Below are 24,654 nucleotides of genomic sequence, written 5' to 3'. Positions count from 1 at the left end.
AGGTTTGCAAACACAAAAATTTGTTTTTTTACTCAATATGACAGTAATGTTCTTAGAATCCTGAGATAATGCCCAAAAAGCAATACAAATGTATTCAAACATAACTCCTAAACCAAACATGCAAAATGTCTAATAATGCCTGAAATAATGTATCGTTGTGGGCTTTATTAGAAACATGAGCTTTTGTAAAGTTTGCAAATACAAACATGTGTTTTTTACTCAATATGACAGTATAACTGTCCCACTCAATATGACAGTTATTTAAACATAACTCCTAAACCAAACATGCAAAATGGCTAATAATGCCTGAAATAATGTATCTTTGCAAATTTTGCTAGAAACCTATGCTTTTGTAAGGTTTGCAAACACAAAAATTTGTTTTTTTACTCAATATGACAGTATTGTTCTTAGAATCCTGAGATAATGCCCAAAAAGCAATACAAATGTATTCAAACATAACTCCTAAACCAAACATGCAAAATGTCTAATAATGCCTGAAATAATGTATCGTTGTGGGTTTTACTAGAAACATGAGCTTTTGTAAGGTTTGCAAATACAAACATGTGTTTTTTACTCAATATGACAGTATAACTGTCCCACTCAATATGACAGTTATTTAAACATAACTCCTAAACCAAACATGCAAAATGTCTAATAATGCCTGAAATAATGTATCTTTGTGAGTTTTACTAGAAACATGAGCTTTTGTAAGGTTTGCAAACACAAAAATTTGTTTTTTTACTCAATATGACAGTAATGTTCTTAGAATCCTGAGATAATGCCCAAAAAGCAATACAAATGTATTCAAACATAACTCCTAAACCAAACATGCAAAATGTCTAATAATGCCTGAAATAATGTATCGTTGTGGGTTTTATTAGAAACATGAGCTTTTGTAAAGTTTGCAAATACAAACATGTGTTTTTTACTCAATATGACAGTATAACTGTCCCACTCAATATGACAGTTATTTAAACATAACTCCTAAACCAAACATGCAAAATGGCTAATAATGCCTGAAATAATGTATCTTTGCAAATTGTGCTAGAAACCTATGCTTTTGTAAGTTTTGCAAACACAAAAATTTGTTTTTTTACTCAATATGACAGTAATGTTCTTAGAATCCTGAGAAAATGCCCAAAAAGCAATACAAATGTATTCAAACATAACTCCTAAACCAAACATGCAAAATGTCTAATAATGCCTGAAATAATGTATCGTTGTGGTTTTACTAGAAACATGAGCTTTTGTAAGGTTTGCAAATACAAACATGTGTTTTTTACTCAATATGACAGTATAACTGTCCCACTCAATATGACAGTTATTTAAACATAACTCCTAAACCAAACATGCAAAATGTCTAATAATGCCTGAAATAATGTATCTTTGTGAGTTTTACTAGAAACATGAGCTTTTGTAAGGTTTGCAAACACAAAAATTTGTTTTTTTACTCAATATGACAGTAATGTTCTTAGAATCCTGAGATAATGCCCAAAAAGCAATACAAATGTATTCAAACATAACTCCTAAACCAAACATGCAAAATGTCTAATAATGCCTGAAATAATGTATCGTTGTGGGTTTTATTAGAAACATGAGCTTTTGTAAAGTTTGCAAATACAAACATGTGTTTTTTACTCAATATGACAGTATAACTGTCCCACTCAATATGACAGTTATTTAAACATAACTCCTAAACCAAACATGCAAAATGGCTAATAATGCCTGAAATAATGCATCTTTGCAAATTGTGCTAGAAACCTATGCTTTTGTAAGTTTTGCAAACACAAAAATTTGTTTTTTTACTCAATATGACAGTAATGTTCTTAGAATCCTGAGAAAATGCCCAAAAAGCAATACAAATGTATTCAAACATAACTCCTAAACCAAACATGCAAAATGTCTAATAATGCCTGAAATAATGTATCGTTGTGGGTTTTACTAGAAACATGAGCTTTTGTAAGGTTTGCAAATACAAACATGTGTTTTTTACTCAATATGACAGTATAACTGTCCCACTCAATATGACAGTTATTTAAACATAACTCCTAAACCAAACATGCAAAATGTCTAATAATGCCTGAAATAATGTATCTTTGTGAGTTTTACTAGAAACATGAGCTTTTGTAAGGTTTGCAAACACAAAAATTTGTTTTTTTACTCAATATGACAGTAATGTTCTTAGAATCCTGAGATAATGCCCAAAAAGCAATACAAATGTATTCAAACATAACTCCTAGACCAAACATGCAAAATGTCTAATAATGCCTGAAATAATGTATCGTTGTGGGTTTTACTAGAAACATGAGCTTTTGTAAAGTTTGCAAATACAAACATGTGTTTTTTACTCAATATGACAGTATAACTGTCCCACTCAATATGACAGTTATTTAAACATAACTCCTAAACCAAACAAGCAAAATGGCTAATAATGCCTGAAATAATGTATCGTTGTGGGTTTTATTAGAAACATGAGCTTTTGTAAAGTTTGCAAATACAAACATGTGTTTTTTACTCAATATGACAGTATAACTGTCCCACTCAATATGACAGTTATTTAAACATAACTCCTAAACCAAACATGCAAAATGGCTAATAATGCCTGAAATAATGTATCTTTGCAAATTTTGCTAGAAACATATGCTTTTGTAAGGTTTGCAAACACAAAAATTTGTTTTTTTACTCAATATGACAGTATTGTTCTTAGAATCCTGAGATAATGCCCAAAAAGCAATACAAATGTATTCAAACATAACTCCTAAACCAAACATGCAAAATGTCTAATAATGCCTGAAATAATGTATCGTTGTGGGTTTTACTAGAAACATGAGCTTTTGTAAAGTTTGCAAATACAAACATGTGTTTTTTACTCAATATGACAGTATAACTGTCCCACTCAATATGACAGTTATTTAAACATAACTCCTAAACCAAACATGCAAAATGGCTAATAATGCCTGAAATAATGTATCTTTGCAAATTTTGCTAGAAACATAAGCTTTTGTAAGGTTTGCAAACACAAAAATTAGTTTTTTTACTCAATATGACAGTAATGTTCTTAGAATCCTGAGATAATGCCCAAAAAGCAATACAAATGTATTCAAACATAACTCCTAAACCAAACATGCAAAATGTCTAATAATGCCTGAAATAATGTATCGTTGTGGGTTTTACTAGAAACATGAGCTTTTGTAAAGTTTGCAAATACAAACATGTGTTTTTTACTCAATATGACAGTATAACTGTCCCACTCAATATGACAGTTATTTAAACATAACTCCTAAACCAAACATGCAAAATGGCTAATAATGCCTGAAATAATGTATCGTTGTGGGTTTTATTAGAAACATGAGCTTTTGTAAAGTTTGCAAATACAAACATGTGTTTTTTACTCAATATGACAGTATAACTGTCCCACTCAATATGACAGTTATTTAAACATAACTCCTAAACCAAACATGCAAAATGGCTAATAATGCCTGAAATAATGTATCTTTGCAAATTTTGCTAGAAACATATGCTTTTGTAAGGTTTGCAAACACAAAAATTTGTTTTTTTACTCAATATGACAGTATTGTTCTTAGAATCCTGAGATAATGCCCAAAAAGCAATACAAATGTATTCAAACATAACTCCTAAACCAAACATGCAAAATGTCTAATAATGCCTGAAATAATGTATCGTTGTGGGTTTTACTAGAAACATGAGCTTTTGTAAAGTTTGCAAATACAAACATGTGTTTTTTACTCAATATGACAGTATAACTGTCCCACTCAATATGACAGTTATTTAAACATAACTCCTAAACCAAACATGCAAAATGGCTAATAATGCCTGAAATAATGTATCTTTGCAAATTTTGCTAGAAACATAAGCTTTTGTAAGGTTTGCAAACACAAAAATTAGTTTTTTTACTCAATATGACAGTAATGTTCTTAGAATCCTGAGATAATGCCCAAAAAGCAATACAAATGTATTCAAACATAACTCCTAAACCAAACATGCAAAATGTCTAATAATGCCTGAAATAATGTATCGTTGTGGGTTTTACTAGAAACATGAGCTTTTGTAAGGTTTGCAAACCCCACTTTAGCAGTCAGCAATGTTGGTGGACTAGCCAGACTAGCCATGGAGTTGCTTCAGCCAGCATTACGTCTAACTTTTGTCAGTCGTTTGTATAATATGGTCAATTTAAAATGAAAATGACAAGACGATACTAACTTGGCCGGTTTTCCACCGCAAAAATAGTGAGAAACTGCAAAAAGCACGCCACGTTAAGCGCATCAGTGAAGACGAGACACTACAAAACACAAATGGAGGAGCATGAGTGTGTCTATTTACTTCTACAGTAAGCTGTTGGCCACATGGATAGTGATTTTGTTCAAGAGACTGAGGGCCACTGCAACAAAGTGGAGACTGTGGAGTATAAATACTGCAGCATCCAGAGCTGACGTAAAGCCAGCTAACAAAAGTGTGTATGTCTAATATTCTATTCAGTTTGTCACATCCAGCAATAAATGAGAGGACGTTGGCATGTTTTGATTTTTGCCATTTGTAGCACAATACTAAGAGACATGTTTTATCCAAAAGAAAATGGCGTGCTATTGCAGTGTCCATAGCTAAGGGAGAGCAACAGCTAACGTTAGCATGTATGTTTATTCCCACAGCTGTGTATTGGAAGACTACTTTTTATCCAAGAGGAGACAAAGGGCAGGGAAAAAAAGGAAGGTTTCAGCAAAATAGAGACGGTTCAGGGTAAGCTAATGTCATTTCGATCCCATATTCAAAAAAAGCCATGTTGAGCTGAGAAAGCATTACATTATATACAGTAATATTACATTAGTAGTTTGTTTACAAAGCTAAAAAATCACAAATTCTGATGAGCTAAGCAGACAAAATGTCGTAAAAGCACTGATGAAGCCAATATTTTCGAGCTCCCTGATGACCAGCACGATGCATTAAAGGTGCATTATTGCTGCATGTCACTGACGCCTCAATTAACTTCCTTCCTGATTTTACTGATGACGGCACTGGGAAAATATGTGAAGTCAGCGCAATTTGAGAGGCATTACGTTGTTTTAGTAGATAACTAAGTTCAATTCCCGCCCCATGTAGTGTTTGTTCCTGGCTGGCAGATGGGTGTCTGAAGGCAACCTTGGACCTACCAGTTGATAATAAATTGCACATGACTTCTGATGGTCTGGGTAATTTATCCAGGATGGATCCGACACTTTGCAAGACTACTTGTCTTGACACCATGTCAGTCAGGCAGGACAGTCCCCTATTTGTTCCAAATGTTCCAAAAGTGGAAGAAAGAAACATCTCACCTCTGTTGATCTCTATAATTTCTTCCTGGGCAAGAGGACAGTCACCCCCAAGGCCTCCAGACCCCATCACTCCACCAAGGACATTCCCCAGGAGCCTTTGCGGGGATGCGGTAGCCATGGCGAGGGCGTCCGGCTTGCAGTAGTTGGGAGACCCTGGCTGAGGTGCTCTTGGAATGTGTTTGTTCTTCTTTTTGGGCAGCTTTTGTTTGGCCATTGCCAGAGAGTAGTACATGCCGAAGTTGTTGACAATGACGGGAACGGGCATGGCGATGGTCAGCACACCAGCCAAGGCACACAGAGCACCCACCAACATCCCCGACCACGTTTCCGGGTACATATCTCCGTAGCCCAACGTGGTCATGGTCACCACGGCCCACCAGAAGCCGATGGGAATATTCTTGAAGTTGGTGTGGGCGCTCGCTGTCGGGTCGTCCGGGTCGGCGCCGATTCTCTCGGCGTAGTAGATCATAGTGGCGAAGATGAGGACACCGAGGGCTAAGAAGATGATGAGCAGGAGGAATTCATTGGTGCTAGCGCGAAGGGTGTGGCCGAGCACTCGCAGCCCCACAAAGTGGCGGGTGAGCTTGAAGATTCGAAGGATGCGGACAAATCGCACAACCCGGAGGAACCCCAGGACGTCCTTGGCAGCTTTGGAGGACAGACCGCTCAAGCCCACCTCCAAGTAGAAGGGCAGAATGGCCACAAAGTCGATGATGTTGAGGGAGCTTTTGAAGAACTCCAGCTTGTCGGGGCAGAAGATGACTCGCAGGAGGACCTCGATGGTGAACCAGATGACGCACACGCCCTCCACGTACGTCAGCCAGCTGTCGGTCACCACCTCGTAGACGATCTCCTCACGCGTCACGTTGCCCACCGTGAAGTTTTCCGTCTTGTTGAGGATGGTGTTGAAGGCCTCATGCGTTTCCATGCAGAAAGTGGAGATGGAGATGAGGATGAAGAATAGGGAGCCAAACGCCACATACTGCAACGAAAGGAAGAGGACAAAACAGCGATGAGTCAGTTTGCTCACGAAACAAAGAACAACAAAATACATACAACAGACAAATAGGAAATTATTGATATACCATTAAACATTGCATGAACTAAAACTTTGAAAAAAATATTTATTTTACATTATAGCAATACAATGGTACCGTAACGTAAGAGTGCCTCTGAAGATAAGAGCTATCGCTCGGCTAATTGTTATGCTTTAAGTTTCAAGCAAAAATTTAAGTTCCAAGCATCATTTCCATTATTGGGTGTAGCACAGTGAACCCCGTTAGATCTGCCGTCAAAATGCCACCACCATCATGGAGCTTCAATATGCAGACGACAACGCCATCGCAGCACACTCTGCAGAAGACCTCCAGGGCATCCTGAATGCCTTTGCCAAGGCTTACCAAGCCCTGGGTCTAGCCTTGAACATTAAGAAGACCCAGGTTCTCCATCAACCTCTACCCAACCAGCCGTCAATCCACCCCGTCATAAAAGTGGATAACACCACGCTCGAAAATGTCGACCACTTCCCCTACCTTGGTAGCCTCCTCTCCTCAAAAGCTGACATCGACTCTGAAGTCAACCATCGCCTGAGCTGTGCTAGTGGAGCATATGCCACTCTCAGGAAAAGGATCTTCGAGGATCGTGACCTAAAGGACCAAACAAAACTCCTGGTCTACAGAGCCGTCGTCAACCCTGCTGTACGGCGCAGAGTCATGGACCACCTACAGCAGGCACCTCAGAGCCTTGGAACAACATCACCAAAGAGCCTTACGAAAGATCCTGAGGATCAGCTGGGAAGACAAACACTCCAACATCAGTATTTTGGAGGAAGCCAACATTTTCAGCATCACCACTACAATAATGCGGCACCAACTCAGATGGATTGGCCATGTCATCCGCATGTCCAACACACGTCTCCCCAAACAGATCCTATACTCCGAGCTGAAGGAAGGTCAGCGAGCTCCTGGCGGACAAAAGAAACACTTCAAGGACAACATCAAGACAAACCTGAAGAAATTTCACATCGCCTCTGCTGGAAGGAACTCCGCCGTGCCGCAGAGACAAAGCGACAACACCGCAAGGAGAGACAAAAAAAAAGCTCCAAGACAACACATCACCTCCACTTTCCCTTGCCCACACTGCACCAAAGTATGTGGATCACAGATCGGCCTCCACGGCCATCTGAAGACCCACAAGTAGACCCCCCCTAGCAGGAGGACCGTCATACTCGCTTCGAGTGACCGCAGACAATACACAACTTTCGTTTAAAATTCTCATTACTGTCACGAGTGGCGGAAAAGTGTATTACAACTGTGTACTGCTTCGGCTCAGACTGACCACAGCTGAGAAACGGATATTTTTTGGCTACGGTTAAGAAAAACTGTTATTAGATTTGAGCAAGATTGATTGAAAAACATGGACGCCATTAAGCGTCTTGGAGACTTAACACTTGTCTTCCAAAGCATTGTGTGACCATGAATTGATTAACGTGGACCCCAACTTAAACAAGTTGAAAAAAACGTATTCGGGTGTTACCATTTAGTGGTCAATTGTACGGAATATGTACTGTACAATCTACTAATAAAAGTTTCAATCAATCAATCAAACCACAACTCAAAGGAAGCACCACAACCAATACCTGGGATTTATATAGCGCTTTTCTAAGTACCCAAAGTCGCTTTACATGTTTTTCTGAACCCATCAATCATTCACACCTGGTGGTGGTAAGCTACTTTCGTAGCCACAGCTGCCCTGGGGTAGACTGACGGAAGCGTGGCTGCAATTTGCGCCTACGCCTCCGACCACCACCTATCATTCATCATTCATTTCAGCGGTGTGAGCGGCACCGGGGGCAAAGGGTGAAGTGTCCTGCCCAAGGACACAACGGCAGCGATTTTTAGATGGTAAGAGGCGGGGAGCGAACCTGCAACCCTCAGGTTTCTGGCACGATTGCTCTACCCACTACGCCACGCCGCCCAAATGCCATTACATTTACAGTATGAGGCCTGTTTTTGTTCTTGAGTGATGTCTCACTTCCCCACACTTTGGAGACCCTCTGGTATATATACCCCTATATGTTACACACCCTCGGGATACTCAGTGACTTAATATAAGGGGATAATGCATTAAACATAAGTATGGTGCCAATAAAAGTGGCTCAGGTGAAGGGAATGTCAGTGTGAGAGAGAAACGTATCCAAGAGATAAGTCAATTCTCTGGACTTTAATTTAATTAGATCTCAGGTAGTGTCAGAGTTTTGAGGTCCGGGTGGAGTTCCTGCAAGTGGATAAGATAAATAGGAAAAAAAGTAAAAAGTAAAGGAGAAACCTTAAATCTTTAGAATTAATTAATTCTAAAGAATTAAGGTTTTGACCATTTTTAACACACTAAAATGATAAGCAACCCCCACAAAACCCAGCTTGTTTTATTAGCATTCCTTTTCCCAGACATTTTCCCCATTACTCACAAAAGGCAATTTCCCAGGCTTTTGGCCATGTGTGTAAACTGCAAACACACTTTCTATATGTGCCCGAGCAATTGTCAATGAATCAATTCCATTGTGTGTGGTTGCCGCACAATCTTTCCCTGGCGCAGTCCGGCTCCAGCGGGGCCGCAGTGTGTATTTATAGATGCAGTATACTTTGTGCTTCATCAAATAAATAATAAAACACAGACACGGCCCGAAGAGCAAAAGAGAAAGGTAATTCATACTTGAGTGGAGCCCATATATATATATATATATAAGGAGCCCTGAGTTGAGTGCCTTTAGTGTATTGTGCGTGCAGCTGTGTATTTTTGACATTGTGCACTTATGTAATATCCAGAGCAAACTTCCTTAACAGAGGCGGCGTTCATTGAAAAGCCTATGCACATATTTATAGAAGGCAGCCATGAGCTAACGCTTAGCCAAAAAAGAGGCGGCCCTGCAGCAGTGAGTCCAGTAAACACGGCCTGCAGGTGCATGAGGATGTGTCCATTAAAGCGCTGCTGTAAAGCATAGGCACATTAGTTCAAGTACGCCATTGTATCCCAAACACTTCTGCTTCCTCTTCCCTCTCCATCTCTTTCCTGTACCTCTTTTCTCCTCTGCTGTGTCTGACCTATTTTCTCGATTGCTGCAGTGCTCTCCCGCTCTATCGCCCAAACACATGCACAGATTCTCAATCACCCTCCTCCTACCGCTACCCCCCCATGCCGGTGTGTCTCGGGAAAGCAGGATAGCACCAGCGGGACCTGCTCGTTACGCTTCTTCATTGGCTGCCCACCAGAAATGTTTCGCACGTACAAATGAGGGCAAAAGCGGGAAAAGGAAAAAAAAAAAAAAAAGTATTGCCCTGAAGTGCTATGCTGCTTTTTGCTACTATTATTGCTTGTGATCACAGATCGGTAGGTCGTGAGTTCAAACCCCGGCCGAGTCATACCAAAGACTATAAAAATGGGACCCATTACCTCCCTGCTTGGCACTCAGCATGAAGGGTTAGAATTGGGGGTTAAATCACCAAAAAATATTCCCGGGCGCGGCCACCGCTGCTGCTCACTGCTCCCCTCGCCTCCCAGGGGGGTGATCAAGAGTGATGGGTCAAATGCAGAGAATAATTTCGCCACACCTAGTGTGTGTGTGTGTGAGACAATCATGGGTACTTTAACTTAACTTAACGCGTGATGTAGTGCAGTGGTCCCCAACTACCGCGTACCGATTGGTACTGAGCCGCACAAGAAATAAATAAATAAATAATAATAAAAAAATAAAAATAAATGTTTTTATTTTTTATGTTTTATTAAATCAACATAAAAAACACATTTGTGCCCCGGTCCGTGGGAAAAATTTTCCAGCGTTGACCGGTCCGCAGCTACAAAAAGGTTGGGGACCACTGATGTAGTGGAAACGTCCATAGGTAATCATGGAACAAAAGAACATAGAAATACTTCAACTTAAGAGTGCGCTAACTTAATAGTGTTTTTAAAATAAGCGCAGTCTCTCAGCTAATTTTTTAAAAATAATTTTAAAAAATGTCCGTTTGGTGTAGCAATTGTCGCGGTGAACCCCCGTAAACTCCGCCCAAAACATCCGGTCTTACTCGATATTATTAGCTTAAAGCCAGAGCTGGACATAACTTAGTTTTTCCAAGCATGGGAAGGAAAAAAGTCAATGTGAAGGACAATGCTGAGAAGAAGTGGATGAGATTTATTGAATTAAAGAAATAAATCATCAACAGTACGCTTCAGTACGCCCGCAGCGTACTGAAGCGGAATGAGTCTATCACCAGCCAAGAATGTTAAAATAGACTTAGACTTAGACAAATTTTATTGATCCAAAAGGGAAATTGTTCCACACAGTAGCTCAGTTACAAAGGATGGAAAGGGTAAGGATGGAAAGGATAATGCAGGTAAAAAGTAGACAAAAAATGTACCATAGTAGCAATATAAAATATAACATATATGTAATATTTACATATTATATATACAGTATATAGTATATACTAATATATTATATTATTATATTGTGGAGGGGGACGTGGCCTGCGGGCCTGCCGCGGAACGGGTGTGCCAGGACCGGCCTCAAAGACAGCGACAGGTGAGTAGATGGCCCAGGTGGGCCTTGTTATCTAATCGCCTGTCGCCTTTATTAGCAGCAGCCGGAATGAGACACGTAGTTGGAGTTGGAGGTGCTGATGAGCGGACACGGGAGGAAAGGACATTGTGCTGGAAAGCAGAAGCCTATTGCTATTTATGAAAATAAAACAGTGTTATACCCTGAATTCCGGGCTCTCCTGGCAGTGTGTGGTGGTCCAAAGAACCCACTAGAGGGCAACCTCTGCATATATTATATTTTATAGAGTATATACAATATATAACAAATCCCAATTACCATGTACAATATTACAGTATATGTAACAACTGCAGGGAAAAAAAAGGGCAGCATAAAATAGAGAGTAGATCCAGCAGAAAATAGACATTATAAACAAAGAGAGGTAGCTAACATAGAAGCGGTCAGGTAATAGACAGATATCATCTATTTTTTGTATGGCGAGTGATTATACAGCTGGATGGAGTGCAGAATTAAGGAGTTTATAATAATAATTATTATAATATTTAATATCTAAACGGCAGACATTTATTCATGAAAATATAGAAAAGCTGCTGATGGTGTGTTTGATGGAGAAGCAGCTGGAAGGATGGAAGTGTGCATTATTATTACATTACTTCATAAAACTATTGTGGTTGTTCATAGTACCTTTTGTTGTATTGTATTCATACGATATTTTTTAATCCTAAAGTTTTTATTTTTATTTTTAAAAGACAATTCACATGTTAAAATTGTGCTGACATCCAGAGAAACGAAACAAAAACTGCGTTGTGAATTTTAACTCCATAAACAGTAGCGACAATTTCAGCATTTTTGTGTGTCGTGTGTCGTTGTTGTTAAAGAATGTCAAAATTTGCGCAATCATTTCCTATTATTTTCTGATGGGAGGCGTAACAACTGTGACATAATGACACGGCTCCAGAGGGCAATGGAAAATGAAAGTGGTGTAGAACTATTTTGCGGCAAACACAGGTTCAACTCCGACCATAATCTACTCTAGCACCAAAGTTCAGCTGCAGAGGAAAAGAGATATCTTAAATTGAAAATTGAAAAATAAAATCTCTAAAATTGAGTTACTACTGGAAAGGTAAACAATCACATGGAACATTATTTTTAGACAAGTGCTTAGCTTTTAGTCTGACTTTGAAGCTATGTTAATAAAAAACATTCTGCACTTAAGAGCGGTGGTGTGTGGGTGCCCTGATATGTGTGGCGGCTAATGTCGAAAAGGCTGTTTTAAAAAAATTTAATGCGCTAATGTTAAAAGCGCAATTTCAAAGTGGATGATGTGGACTTAATTTTAAAAAAAAGAATGAAGGTTATGGCAAACAGAAACAAGTAGAAACAATGATTAACTGTTTTATTTAAATACTCATCGAGGCTATAAAGTGTGTTTTATCCGATTTAACAAACTAAACGATAGATTAGACCAGGGGTAGGGAACCTATGGCTCTCGAGCCAGATGTGGCTCTTTTGATGTCTGCATCTGGCTCCCAGATAAATCTTAGCTGAGATTGCTTAACACGATAAGTAATGAATAATATTGTTGGTAATCACAGTGTTAAAAATAATGTTCAAAAGATAAAACATTTTAATCCATCCATCCGTTTTCTACCGCACCTGTTCAAGAAGTCGCATTAATGGTAAGAAGTATTTTATTTATTATTGGTTAGCTTCAGAATAGCAATGTTATTAAAAAGAATAAGAGACTTATTATGCTCTATAAATGTTGGTCTTACTTAAAAATGCACGCATTTAGTTAAAACATTATACCGCTCTCACGGAAATACATTTTTAAAATATTTGGCTTTCATAGCTCTCTCTGCCAAAAAGGTTCCCGACCCCTGGATTAGACCGACCAATGACCGAGAACAAATAACAGTGAGTAAAAAGTGTCTAAACCCGAAGAGAACATGCTGACTAAAGTTGCATTATAATTTGAAATCGTTTGACTAAAAAAAGACCTATATATGAATTCGACATATCCGATAAAAACAGGGTCATTGTCGTCAAACTGAATCGATCGACAAAAATCGTACTGAAGTGTCCACTTATTGGTGGCTTCACCTCATGTCAACATATTTTAATTTGGTTTTTTGACAACCAATTTCAAAGAAGAAATGCAACTGGGATTTCACCACGAAAAGGGGAATTTTGCTTATTGTTCACAACCCTTATGAGAGACAACAAAACAAAAATGTTTTGGGTTGTTTTGCATTCTAACTTGTAAAATTCGGCTCCTTCTCGGGTGCAATTGTTGCGTCAGACCAGTCTTCCTCTCAGGGAATAAAAGTCACTGGTCAATCCCAAGTTCTTCCGGATGACATATATGTTGAATAAGAAGGACCATCAAGACAGAATAGGAATATTATCAAGTTTTACTAAAGCTTTAGGAGACACGTCTTACAGTGCGTTAATAGCAGCATCTAGAAGCGGTCTAAAAATCAAACAGAAAGAGACAGCTTATTTAGTACGAAAACAGCCCCGCCCGCCCAGAAAGGAATACAGCCTCATTGTTCTAAACAGATAAGGTAAAAAGGGAGTACATCATACTCCCAATACACATTCCAACGCCTTCAAGGTAAAGCACAAGAGTTTACTTGCGGACATAAGATACAAGAACAATGTGAACACATGGGGAAAATATTAGCTGCTTTAAACGTGACTATGAATAAAAAAAGAACTCTTAAAAATACATGCATTCTCCACACTAGCAATGCAGCTAATGGGAGCGATCCATTCTGCCTCTAAGTCGCTTTAAAAATGCATCAAATAACCGCCAACAATATTTCATTTACGTTCCGTAACCTTAATAATTGTTATTGTTTGAGCAAACACTGAGGAACTCTTTTTTTAGCGTACTAACACATGCTACGGTATTAGCCGTAAGCTAGCTACGACAAGAGGAAAGCCATAGCTTCTGCATCAACAGCTGAATGGCTTTTGAGTTTGTAATGCACAACCCAAGGCGATAGGACGCCAATCTGTACCAACATGAACAATCATATTACAGTATCTGTAAGTATTAGCCCACATTTCAAGTGTTGTTTGTACACAGCTAGCCAGACAGCGTATGTACTGTAGTCTTAATAACAAGCATGGTGTGCTGCATGTTTTTTTAATGATCGATTTGTTTGGGTAAGCCCTCCATTTATGTCGGCGTAGCTTGGCTCCAAGTTCCACGTTTGCAGCATAGAGTCACGCCGACCTCACTTTCTCGGCTTCCGTCTGCTCCGACGTCTCACCCTTCCTTTGTGCTGGCTTCTATAAACAGCAGTTCATCCTCTGTATATTCAGGTTCAAAAAGATAAGGATGTGAATCCTCATTTGTCCAATTTGTTGCTGAAAGTCGGAAGTGCATTGCTATGGAAACAGAAATAAATGCGCTGAAGAAATGACCAAAATATGTTAAATATTGTACAAAACCCAAAACCAGTGAAGTTGGCACGTTGTGTAAATCGTAAATAAATCATCAATAAAAAACAGAATACCATGATTTGCAAATCCTTTTAAACTTATATTAAATTGAATACACTGCAAAGACAAAATATTTAATGTTCGAACTGAGAAACGTAATTTTTTTTTTTTGCAAATAATCATTAACTGCATGTACAACAGTCCGGAAGGTTCTTTTGCTCTTTGCTCTGGAGGACACCACGTCCACAGTTTCCAAAACAGTTTGAAATGTTGACTCGTCAGACCACAGAACACTTTTCCACTTTGCCTCAGTCCATCTTAGATTAGCTCGGGCCCAGCGAAGCCGGCGGCGTTTCTGGGTGTTGTTGATAAATGGCTTTCGCTTTGCATAGTAGAGTTTCAACTTGCACTTACAGATGTAGTGACAAACTGTAGTTACTGACAGTGGTTTTCCGAAGTGTTCCTGAGCCTATGTGGTGATATCCTTTACACACTGATGTCGCTTTTTGATGCAGTATCGCCTGAGGGAATCGAAGGTAACAACCTTGCCGCTTACATGCAGTGATTTCTCCTGATTCTCTGAAACTTTTGATGATATTACGGACCGTAGATGGTGAAATCCCTAAATTCCTTGCAATAGCTCGTTGAGAAATGTTGTTCTTAAACTGTTTGACAATTTGCTCACGCATTTGTTCACAATGTGGTGACCCTCGCCCCATCCTTGTTTGTATAAAACTGAGCATTCAGTTCCCAATAAGCCTGTTCCCCTGTGGGATGTTCCACATAAGTGTTTGATGAGCATTCTTCAACTTTCTCAGTCTTTTTTGCGACTTGTGCCAGCTTTTTTGAAACATGTTGCAGGCATCAAATTCCAAATGAGCTAATATTTGCAAAAAAAATAACAACGTTTACCAGTTCCAATGTTAAGTATCTTGTCTTTGCAGTCTGTTCAATTGAATATAAGTTGAAACATTTGCAAATCATTGTATTCTGTTTTTATTTACGATTGACACAACGTGACAACTTCACTGGTTTTGGGGTTTTGTACATATTACATATTGTTATGAATGTGTCTGTTACTACATTATATATATATATATATATATATATATATATATATATATACACTTGCAGTGTGTATATAAAACGTGGGTGGAGGGGGTTAAAGTTGTTTTAGAGGGCTTTGAATGCTACAAAGGTGTCCGTTAGCCACATCTTTCAAGCGTTTATCATTTTTTAAATCCTATGTGTTCTAGTCTCTCATAATCATTGTAAAAGATTCCAAAAAAAGAGTGCAGTTCCCCTTTAAGTCAGTGTGCATTCTCTTGCACTTCGCTCTTTAAAGTGGTTTTATATTGTGTAGTTATATTTATATGGTAATTATTATTCTGTGACTGTAAATTGTTTGCTTGTTTTTTTATTGATGCTTTTATTTTTTAATTTTTTTTCTGTATTGTGTAGTTATAATGATATGCTTTTACTTGTAATTATATTGAATTGTGAACCCCAGGAGGACTAGTGGGTTGTTGAGGCAACCAGCTAATGGGGATCCTTAATAAAAATCAAATCAAATCAAAATCAAATCAAATCAAAGTACCTCCTTTCTGCACAATGTGACTGTAACCTTTTTCCTCACTGTTCATCCGCTTATTGGTCAGTCTTTAAAAGTTAAATACTTTAGCACGAGTGACTACGTCATGCACTCATACTCCAACAACACCGCGACTAAAATGGTATTAATATACTCTCATTTAAAAAAACAAGAACAAGAAACCCCCGAAATAAATCAGCTTTCTGCTAATTACAGAGCATTACTTTTTTGTGTGCACGTTCCCACTAAGCTCTCATGAGATCGGGCCCAAACGTTCACACACAAAAAGTGGCAAAGCTACAGTTGACACACACAAAAGAGAATCGAGTGGCACAGCTACAGTCGCCTCTTCTACTGTACGTAGGCTACACAGGTGGAGGCACAGGAGGGGGTGGACAGGTGGGAGAAGCATGAAGGAGAAAGTTGACGGCGCAAAAAGCGGGATAAAAATACGAGAGCGGCGAGAAGGGAATGGCAGGAAGCACAAACCGAGAGATTGGCAAAAGGTAAAGAATTCGACGTGAGAGTCGGAATGTAAACAGAAAGGTTTAGACGACAAACAAAGCTACTGTATCCTCAAATGTTGCAAAGGAGGCTGCAAACTTTGACACTTTACAGTAGAAGTCGGCCATATTTGCTACTTTCAAACTAAAACATTTCTCGCATTAAAGGCCTACTGAAACCCACTACTACCGACCACGCAGTCTGATAGTTTATATATCAATGATGAAATCTTAACATTGCAACACATGCCAATACGGCCGGGTTAACTTATAAAGTGCAATTTTAAATTTCCCGCTAAACTTCCGGTTGAAAACGTCTTTGTATGATGACGTATGCGCGTGACGTCAATGGTTGAAACGGAAGTTTTTGGACACCATTGTATCCAATACAAAAAGCTCTGTTTTCATCTCAAAATTCCACAGTATTCTGGACATCTGTGTTGGTGAATATTTTGCAATTTGTTTAATGAACAATAAAGACTGCAAAGAAGAAAGTTGTAGGTGGGATCGGTGTATTAGCGGCTGGCTCCAGCAACACAAGCAGGAGGACTTTGACTTGGATAGCAGACGCGCTATCCGACGCTAGCCGCCGACCGCACGGATAATCGGGTGAAGTCCTTCGTCGCACAGTCGATCGCTGGAACGCAGGTGAGCACGGGTGTTGATGAGCAGATGATGGCTGGCTGGCGTAGGTGGATAGCTAATGTTTTTAGCATAGCTCTGTGAGGTCCCCTTGCTAAAGTTAGCTTCAATGGCGTCGTTAGCAACAGCATTGTTAAGCTTCGCCAAGCTGGAAAGCATTAACCGTGTAGTTACACGTTCATGGTTTAATAGTATTGTTGATTTTATGTCTATCCTTCCAGTCAGGGGCTTATTTCTTTTGTTTCTATATGCAGTTAAGCCCGATGCTATCACGTTAGCTCAGTAGCTAAAGTGTTTCGCCGATGTATTGTCGTGGAGATAAAAGTCACTGTGAATGTCCATTTCGCGTTCTCGACTCTCATTTTCAAGAGGATATAGTATCCGAGGTGGTTTAAAATACAAATCCGATATCCACAAAAGAAAAAGGAGAGAGTGTGGAATCCAATGAGCCAGCTTGTACCTAAGTTACGGTCAGAGCGAAAAAAGATGCGTCCTGCACTGCACTCTAGTCCTTCACTCTTACGTTCCTCATCCACGAATCTTTCATACTGGCTCAAATTAATGGGGTAATCGTCGCTTTCTCTGTCCGAATCGCTCTCGCTGCTGGTGTAAACAATGGGGAAATGTGAGGAGCCTTTCAACCTGTGACGTCACGCTACTTCCGGTACAGGCAAGGCTTTTTTTATCAGCGACCAAAATTTGCGAACTTTATCGTCGATGTTCTGTACTAAATCCTTTCAGCAAAAATATGGCAATATCGCGAAATGATCAAGTATGACACATAAAATGGATCTGCTATCCCCGTTTAAATTTAAAAAAAAATCATTTCAGTAGGCCTTTAACGTACCAAACACAAACAGCATACATTATGCTTTTTTGTTTTAATGCAACATGCTGATTGACATGCAAGAACATCAGTGATCTGTTACTAAGGAAAAAAGGAAAAAACAATAGCAAGGGGGTGAGAATCAGATTTCTTACGAAATCAAAATGAAACATGATGTTCCTTCGCAAAACAAATAACTTGGAAAACAGTGCTTCATTGGAGTTTTTTCCCCACTAAATTCTAGCGCAAAAAGACTGACTAATGACTGAATGAACAGCGCAGGAAAGCAGGACTTAAAAAGAACCATGAGACACAGCATATAGCAAAATAATATACATGCTGACTTATAAGGAGCCTGTAACAAGTTAACTCTACCTTTAATTGGCCTTTTTTGGAATTTTGGAATCAACCATGAAGAGGGATGTATTTTTTTAATGCATTCTAGCTAGTGTTGTCCCGATACCAATATTTAGGTACAGGTACCAAAATGATTTCAATACTTTTCAGTACTTTTCTAAATAAAGGGGTATGGCATTATTGGCTTAATTTCAACAAAAAATCTTAGGGTACATTAAACATATGTTTCTTATTGCAGTTAAGTCCTTAAATAAAATAGTGAACATACAAGACAACTTGTCTTTTAGTAGTAAGTAAACAAACAAAGGCTCCTAATTTAGCTACTGACATATGCAGTAACTTATTGTGTCATTTTCCATTCTATTATTTTGTCAAAATTATTAAGGACAAATGGTAGAAAATGAATTATTAATCTACTTGTTCATTTACTGTTAATATCTGCTTACTTTCTCTTTTAACATGTTCTATTTACACTTCTGTTAAAATGTAATAATCACTTATTCTTCTGTTGTTTGATACTTTACATTAGTTTTGGATGATACCAAAAATTTGGGTATCAATCCGATACCAAGTCGTTACAGGATTATACATTGGTCATATTCAAAGTCCTCATGTGTCCAGGGACATATTTCCTGAGTTTATAAACAAAATATACATTTAAAAAAAACGAAAGAAGTTGTGATGCCAAAAAATATCGACGTAATCATAGTAGTATTGACTAGATACGCTCCTGTACTTGGTATCATTACAGTGGATGTTAGGTGTAGATCCACCAGTGGCGTTTGTTTACATTTTGACGCCGGGGAGCTACGGTGTGTAGTGAAGCATGTTTAGCTATTCCTCGTCCTGCAGGGATGATACTTGTAAGAAACTCATTTTATATGTCGCCATGGTGGAGAAGATTAGTTATTTGGAATTAGCTAAAACACTGCCGATTGGGGCTGGACTTTAACCATGTCTTGTCTTAAAGCACCTCTTCCGGTGGGCGTTTCAGTGTTACAACTTCACTTATATCTTTAGTTTTTAAGCCAAAATGCATCCCTTCGCCCTTTTCTGTCTACAAACTGTGTCTGCTTGTAAGTACTCCATGATTGTGCACTGCCAAACATGCTCCTCTGCTCGTAAACCAGCAATGTCACGACGTGACGACGACGGGGGTAAGAAAAGCCTGCTTACAATAAGGTCAATGGGAGGACCTTTATTCCGCCGATAAAGCCCTTTAAAGAACCAAAACAGCTAACAATTCTCCATTTACATTTCATGACGTGATTATTAAGCAGTGTTAATTTTGATGACTAAAAATGTTCGTCTTAGTTATCGTCAACAACCTATTTTTCCCCGACTAAAATAGGACGATAACGAGTCAAAACAAACACACTTTGACAAAAACAATGACACAATTATTGTACAATTTAGTCGACGAATAAAAACGAGATGAATTCCAATCATTTTTATTTTCGTCTTTAGGTGGTTGGGACAAGTTAGGAATCTATCCAATCATTCAGGAGAGGGGCGGGGCTAAGTCACGGCTGGGATCTAATCAGAACAACAACTACGAAGTTAGGTTGTCTGGATTTTTCCCCGGGAAACAAGACTATATTGTAGGAATGCAACAATAAACGGTAATAACGATGACGACGACAACACTCCTGACGGTTAGTATTACCCTTTTAAATTAAAATGATCTAATGACCGATAACTGCACTTTCATGAACTCACGGGCCACGGCGGACTTGTGCTAATTTCATGCTCACATGAAAACAAGAGACATATGTATTTCCCCGTTATAAACAACGTACCCCCAATCTACACTTCTATAAACACATTATTGTCTGAGAAACTATTCAGTTGTGCACATTGAACCTACAAGCTGTGCTCTCTTAGCACGGAACTATGATGATCCATCTTTTCTCAGAGTGGAAAAAAGACAAGGTGTTTGTATGGTGCGTTCAAATACCACTGAACAGACAATGCCCAGAACAAATGATACATAATTAGAATAGATTTTATTTGTAACGCAATTGTCATTTAAATTTATCCTAAAGAACTACAGTAGAAATATTTACAGTACACCGTTAAAATATTAGCTATTAAAACAGATAAAACACTTCAGCGAAACAAACAAGAAATGCAAAATAGTGTTTTTTAGATATGTTTAAAAAGCTTTTTGAGCACATTCCACAATATTGCGATAATAATGATAACCGTGATCATTTTGGTCACAGTAACCGTGATATTAAATTATCATATCGTTACATCCCTATCCTGTACACAAATCTTTACAATATGTCTTTTACCCCTGGACGATTGAAAAGACATATGGGCACATTTTACCTTAGCAAGGTAGACCAGTGTTTTTCAACCACTAGTGTGCCGTGGAAAATTATGCAACTTCACCTAATTGGTCCAAATAATATTTTTTACAAATCAATAATTATAATCTGCAAATAATGTGCCGTTGCTTAGTGTCTGTGCTGTGTAAAACTCGGCAGGATAACCACGTAACACTCCATGTCAGTAGGTGGCAGCAGGTAGTTAATTGCTTTGTAAAAGTCGGAATGTGTCGGGTGAGATGAGGATGTTTTGTTGTGATCCCAATATGCAGAGCACAGCGGGAGGCAATGTGCAGGTAAAAAGGTATGTAATGAACAAAAGGGAAAGGGAAAAGAAAAGGCAATGACTATGCAACACGAAAGTAAAACTGAACTGGCTACAAAGTAAACAGAAACGGAATGCTGGACGACAGCAAAAACTTACGGCGTCCACAAAGTACATCCGTGCATGACATGACAATCAACAATGTCCACACAAAGAAGCATAGCAACAGCTTAAATAGTCTTGCTTGCTAACACGAAGCAGGTGTGCGGAATAGCGCTCAAAGGAAGACATGAAAACACCAACAAAACAGGAAGGGCCCCCAAAATAACAGCGCAAGACAAGAACTAAAGCACTACACACAGGAAAACACCAACAAACTCAAAATAAGGCACGACGACCTTGTGGAGTTTCATTTTTTAACGTTTTCTGCTAGTGGTGTGCCTCCGGATTTTTTTATGAAAAAAATGTGCCTCGCCTCAAAAAAGGTTGAAAAACACTGAGGGAGACAAGACATGTTGTAAACCCTGTGGCTTCAATTTCTCCATAAAAAATACAACCAACTTGAAGAGACATCTAATCATCAGGACATCTACGCAACAGTAAGTAGGTCTTAACTAATATTGCCAAATGACTAGTTCTGTTATTATTAAAGACAGTAGAGAGGAAGCAAGATTGCTTACTCTACCACTACTTTTGTCGTACGCAGAGGTGAGCTTGCCCACCAATCTAGAATAAAACTAGTTTGTTTCTTCAAGTGACCATTTTAGTCAACATTTGAAAAAAAAAAAATGCTACAATTCAGCTAAAACAATAACATACAATAATAGAGATGTCCGATAATATCAGACTGCCGATATTATCGGCCAATAAATGCTTTAAAATGTAACATCGGAAATTATCAGTATCGGTTTCAAAAAGTAAAATGTATGACTTTTTAAAACGCCGCTGTACGGAGTGGTACACAGACGTAGGGAGAAGTACAGAGCAGTTGCGTCTCCCAGTCATACTTGCCAACCCTCCCGATTTTCCCAGGAGACTCCCGAATTTCAGTGACCCTCCCGAAAATCTCCCGGGGCAACCATTCTCCCGAATTTCTCCCGATTTCCACCCAGACAACAATATTGGGGGCGTGCCTTAAAGGCACTGCCTTTGCGTGCCGGCCCAATCACCTCAAATCTACGGCTTTTCACTCACACAAGTGAATGCAAGACATACTTGGTCAACAGCCATACAGGTCACACTGAGGGTGGCCGTATAAACAACTGTAACACTGTTACAAATATGCGCCACACTGTGAACCCACACCAAGCAAGAATGACAAACACATTTCGGGAGAACATCCGCACCGTAACACAACATAAACCCTATCGGCTTTTTTGCCGATATTCCGATATTGTCCAACTCTTAATTACCGATTCCGATATCAACCGATACCGATATATACAGTCGTGGAATTAACACATTATTAAGCCTAATTTTGTTGTGATGCCCCGCTGGATGCATTAAACAATGTAACAAGGTTTTCCAAAATAAATCAACTCAAGTTATGGAAAAAAATGCCAACATGGCACTGCCATATTTATTATTGAAGTCACAAAGTGCATTATTTGTTTTAACATGCCTCAAAACAGCAGCTTGGAATTTGGGATATGCTCTCCCTGAGAGAGCATGAGGAGGTTGAGGTGGGCGGGGTTGGGAGGGCGGGGTTGAAGTGGGTGGGGGGGCTAGCAGGGGGTGTATATAGTAGCGTGTCAGAAGAGTTAGTGCTGCAAGGGGTTCTGGGTATTTGTTCTGTTGTGTTTATCTTGTGTTACGGTGCGGATGTTCTCCCGAAATGTGTTTGTCATTCTTGTTTGGTGTGCGTTCACAGTGTGGCGCATATTTGTAACAGTATTAAAGTAGTTTATACGGTCACCCTCAGTGTGACCTGTATGGCTGTCGACCAAGTATGCCTCGCATTAACTTGTGTGTGAAAAGTCGTAGATATTATGTGACTGGGCCGGCATGCAAAGGCAGTGCCTTTATGGTTTATTGGCGCTCTGTACTTCTCCCTACGTCCGTGTAACACTCGGTACAGCGGCGTTTTAAAAAGTCATACATTTCACTTTTTGAAACCGATACCGATAATTTCCGATAATACATTTCAAAGCATTTATCGGCCGATATCGGCAGTCAGATATTATCTGACATCTCTAGTTGACTCAATTGTTCGCTATTTATTTACGATTTCAAATGCATAAAATGCCAAATGTTTGTTCTTGATTTACATAAGGATTAAACACCAGATCTTTCAAATGTGTGTGTATTTCCAGAATGACTGATCTAATAACACAGTCAGAGGGCAGAAGGGTTACTGCCGTGATGGGGTGCTCCACTAACCACGTTAAACCCAGATTCCGAACTAACAAAGGTCTTAACTCATTCTCTTTCTATGCCACATCAATGTGGAATGTGCTCCCAACAGGTATAAAAGAAAGGGCATCTCTATCCTCCTTCAAAACCGCAATAAAAGTTCACCTCCAGGCAGCTACAACCCTAAACTAACACCCTCCCCGGATTGCTAATAATCAAATGTAAACAATCAAATGCAGATACTTTTTCTTATGCCTTCTGATCTCTCTCTCTCTCTCTCTCTCTCTCTCTCTCTCTCTCTCTCTCTCTCTCTCTCTCTCTCTCTCTCTCTCTATGTCCACTACTTGATGTCCATATCCCCACCCCCCCCCCACCCCCCCTCCACACTCCTGATTGTAAATAATGTAAATAATTCAATGTGATTATCTTGTGTGATGACTGTATTATGATGATAGTATATATGATAGTATATATCTGTATCATGAATCAATTTAAGTGGACCCCGACTTAAACAAGTTGAAAAACTTATTCGGGTGTTACCATTTAGTGGTCAATTGTACGGAATATGTACTTCACTGTGCAACCTACTAATAAAAGTCTCAATCAATCAATCAATGTCAATATCCGAAAATAGCCGAAGGTGTTGGGAGCGAAACATTCAAAATGGCTGACCGAATTTGTGGCATTTTGTGATGTTTAAACTGTGATTTCACATACTTTGCAGATTGTAAATACAATTAGATATGGTTTAATGGATACATCCATCCATCCATTTTCTACCGCTTGTCCCTCTCGGTCAACTTGTTTTTCCACTCTACTGGTACTATAAGGTCATGCAGTCACATGTTAATCTAGTTCATTAATGTTACTTGTTAAAAATGTCGGAAAAAAATGAACCATGACCATCTCATGCAGCAGGTATTGAATATTTTAGTAATCAAGTAATCTATTGATTAGTTTGTTCGATTAGTCACGTAATCGAATAAAACAATTTTTTTAGCCTCAATGCCTATATTGGGAAAAATGGTTAAAAAACTGTTTTTATGATTGACGTAATTTTCATTCTCTTTTCTAATAAATGCACATCATCAACAGTGAAATTGCACTTTTACATGTGTGCATTATTAATAATACAAATGAACAAAAACCCTCCAATGTTCGCCGCCAAACAGATCATGGCACCCACACACTACCACTCTCACATGCGCTCTATTGCAGGCCATGCGGAAACTACGTCTGCATTTTTAAAGTTCCGGGCACTCCAAGTAATTTTCATTGAGGGCCGCGTCGCAGTTATGGCTTCCCTCAGAGGGCCGCTTGTAACAGTGAATAAAGTATGAATATAAATGTATTTGCATCATGATATCACACAATTGCCTGGGCAATGGATTTTTGTATTTTTTAATGTTCACTGTAAAACAAATATGTAGATATACGCTAAAAGACTGGCAGCA

At 39.0% G+C, this 24,654-nt stretch overlaps 1 protein-coding gene across 4 annotated transcripts in view; it reads right to left on the bottom strand.

The window, feature by feature from the left end:
* Positions 1-24,654, bottom strand: part of kcnc3b (potassium voltage-gated channel, Shaw-related subfamily, member 3b) — a 138,541-nt gene that overhangs the window by 40,100 nt on the left and 73,787 nt on the right. For all 4 annotated transcript variants that reach the window (XM_062055822.1, XM_062055821.1, XM_062055823.1 and 1 more), the window contains exon 3: positions 5,328-6,309. In XM_062055822.1, the coding sequence (XP_061911806.1) occupies positions 5,328-6,309 (982 nt within the window). The remainder of the gene's footprint in view (positions 1-5,327; positions 6,310-24,654) is intronic.

This window comes from Entelurus aequoreus, linkage group LG08 (assembly GCF_033978785.1).
Source record: "Entelurus aequoreus isolate RoL-2023_Sb linkage group LG08, RoL_Eaeq_v1.1, whole genome shotgun sequence".
Classification (NCBI taxonomy): domain Eukaryota; kingdom Metazoa; phylum Chordata; class Actinopteri; order Syngnathiformes; family Syngnathidae; genus Entelurus; species Entelurus aequoreus.
This window is presented reverse-complemented; position numbering and strand designations above follow the sequence as displayed.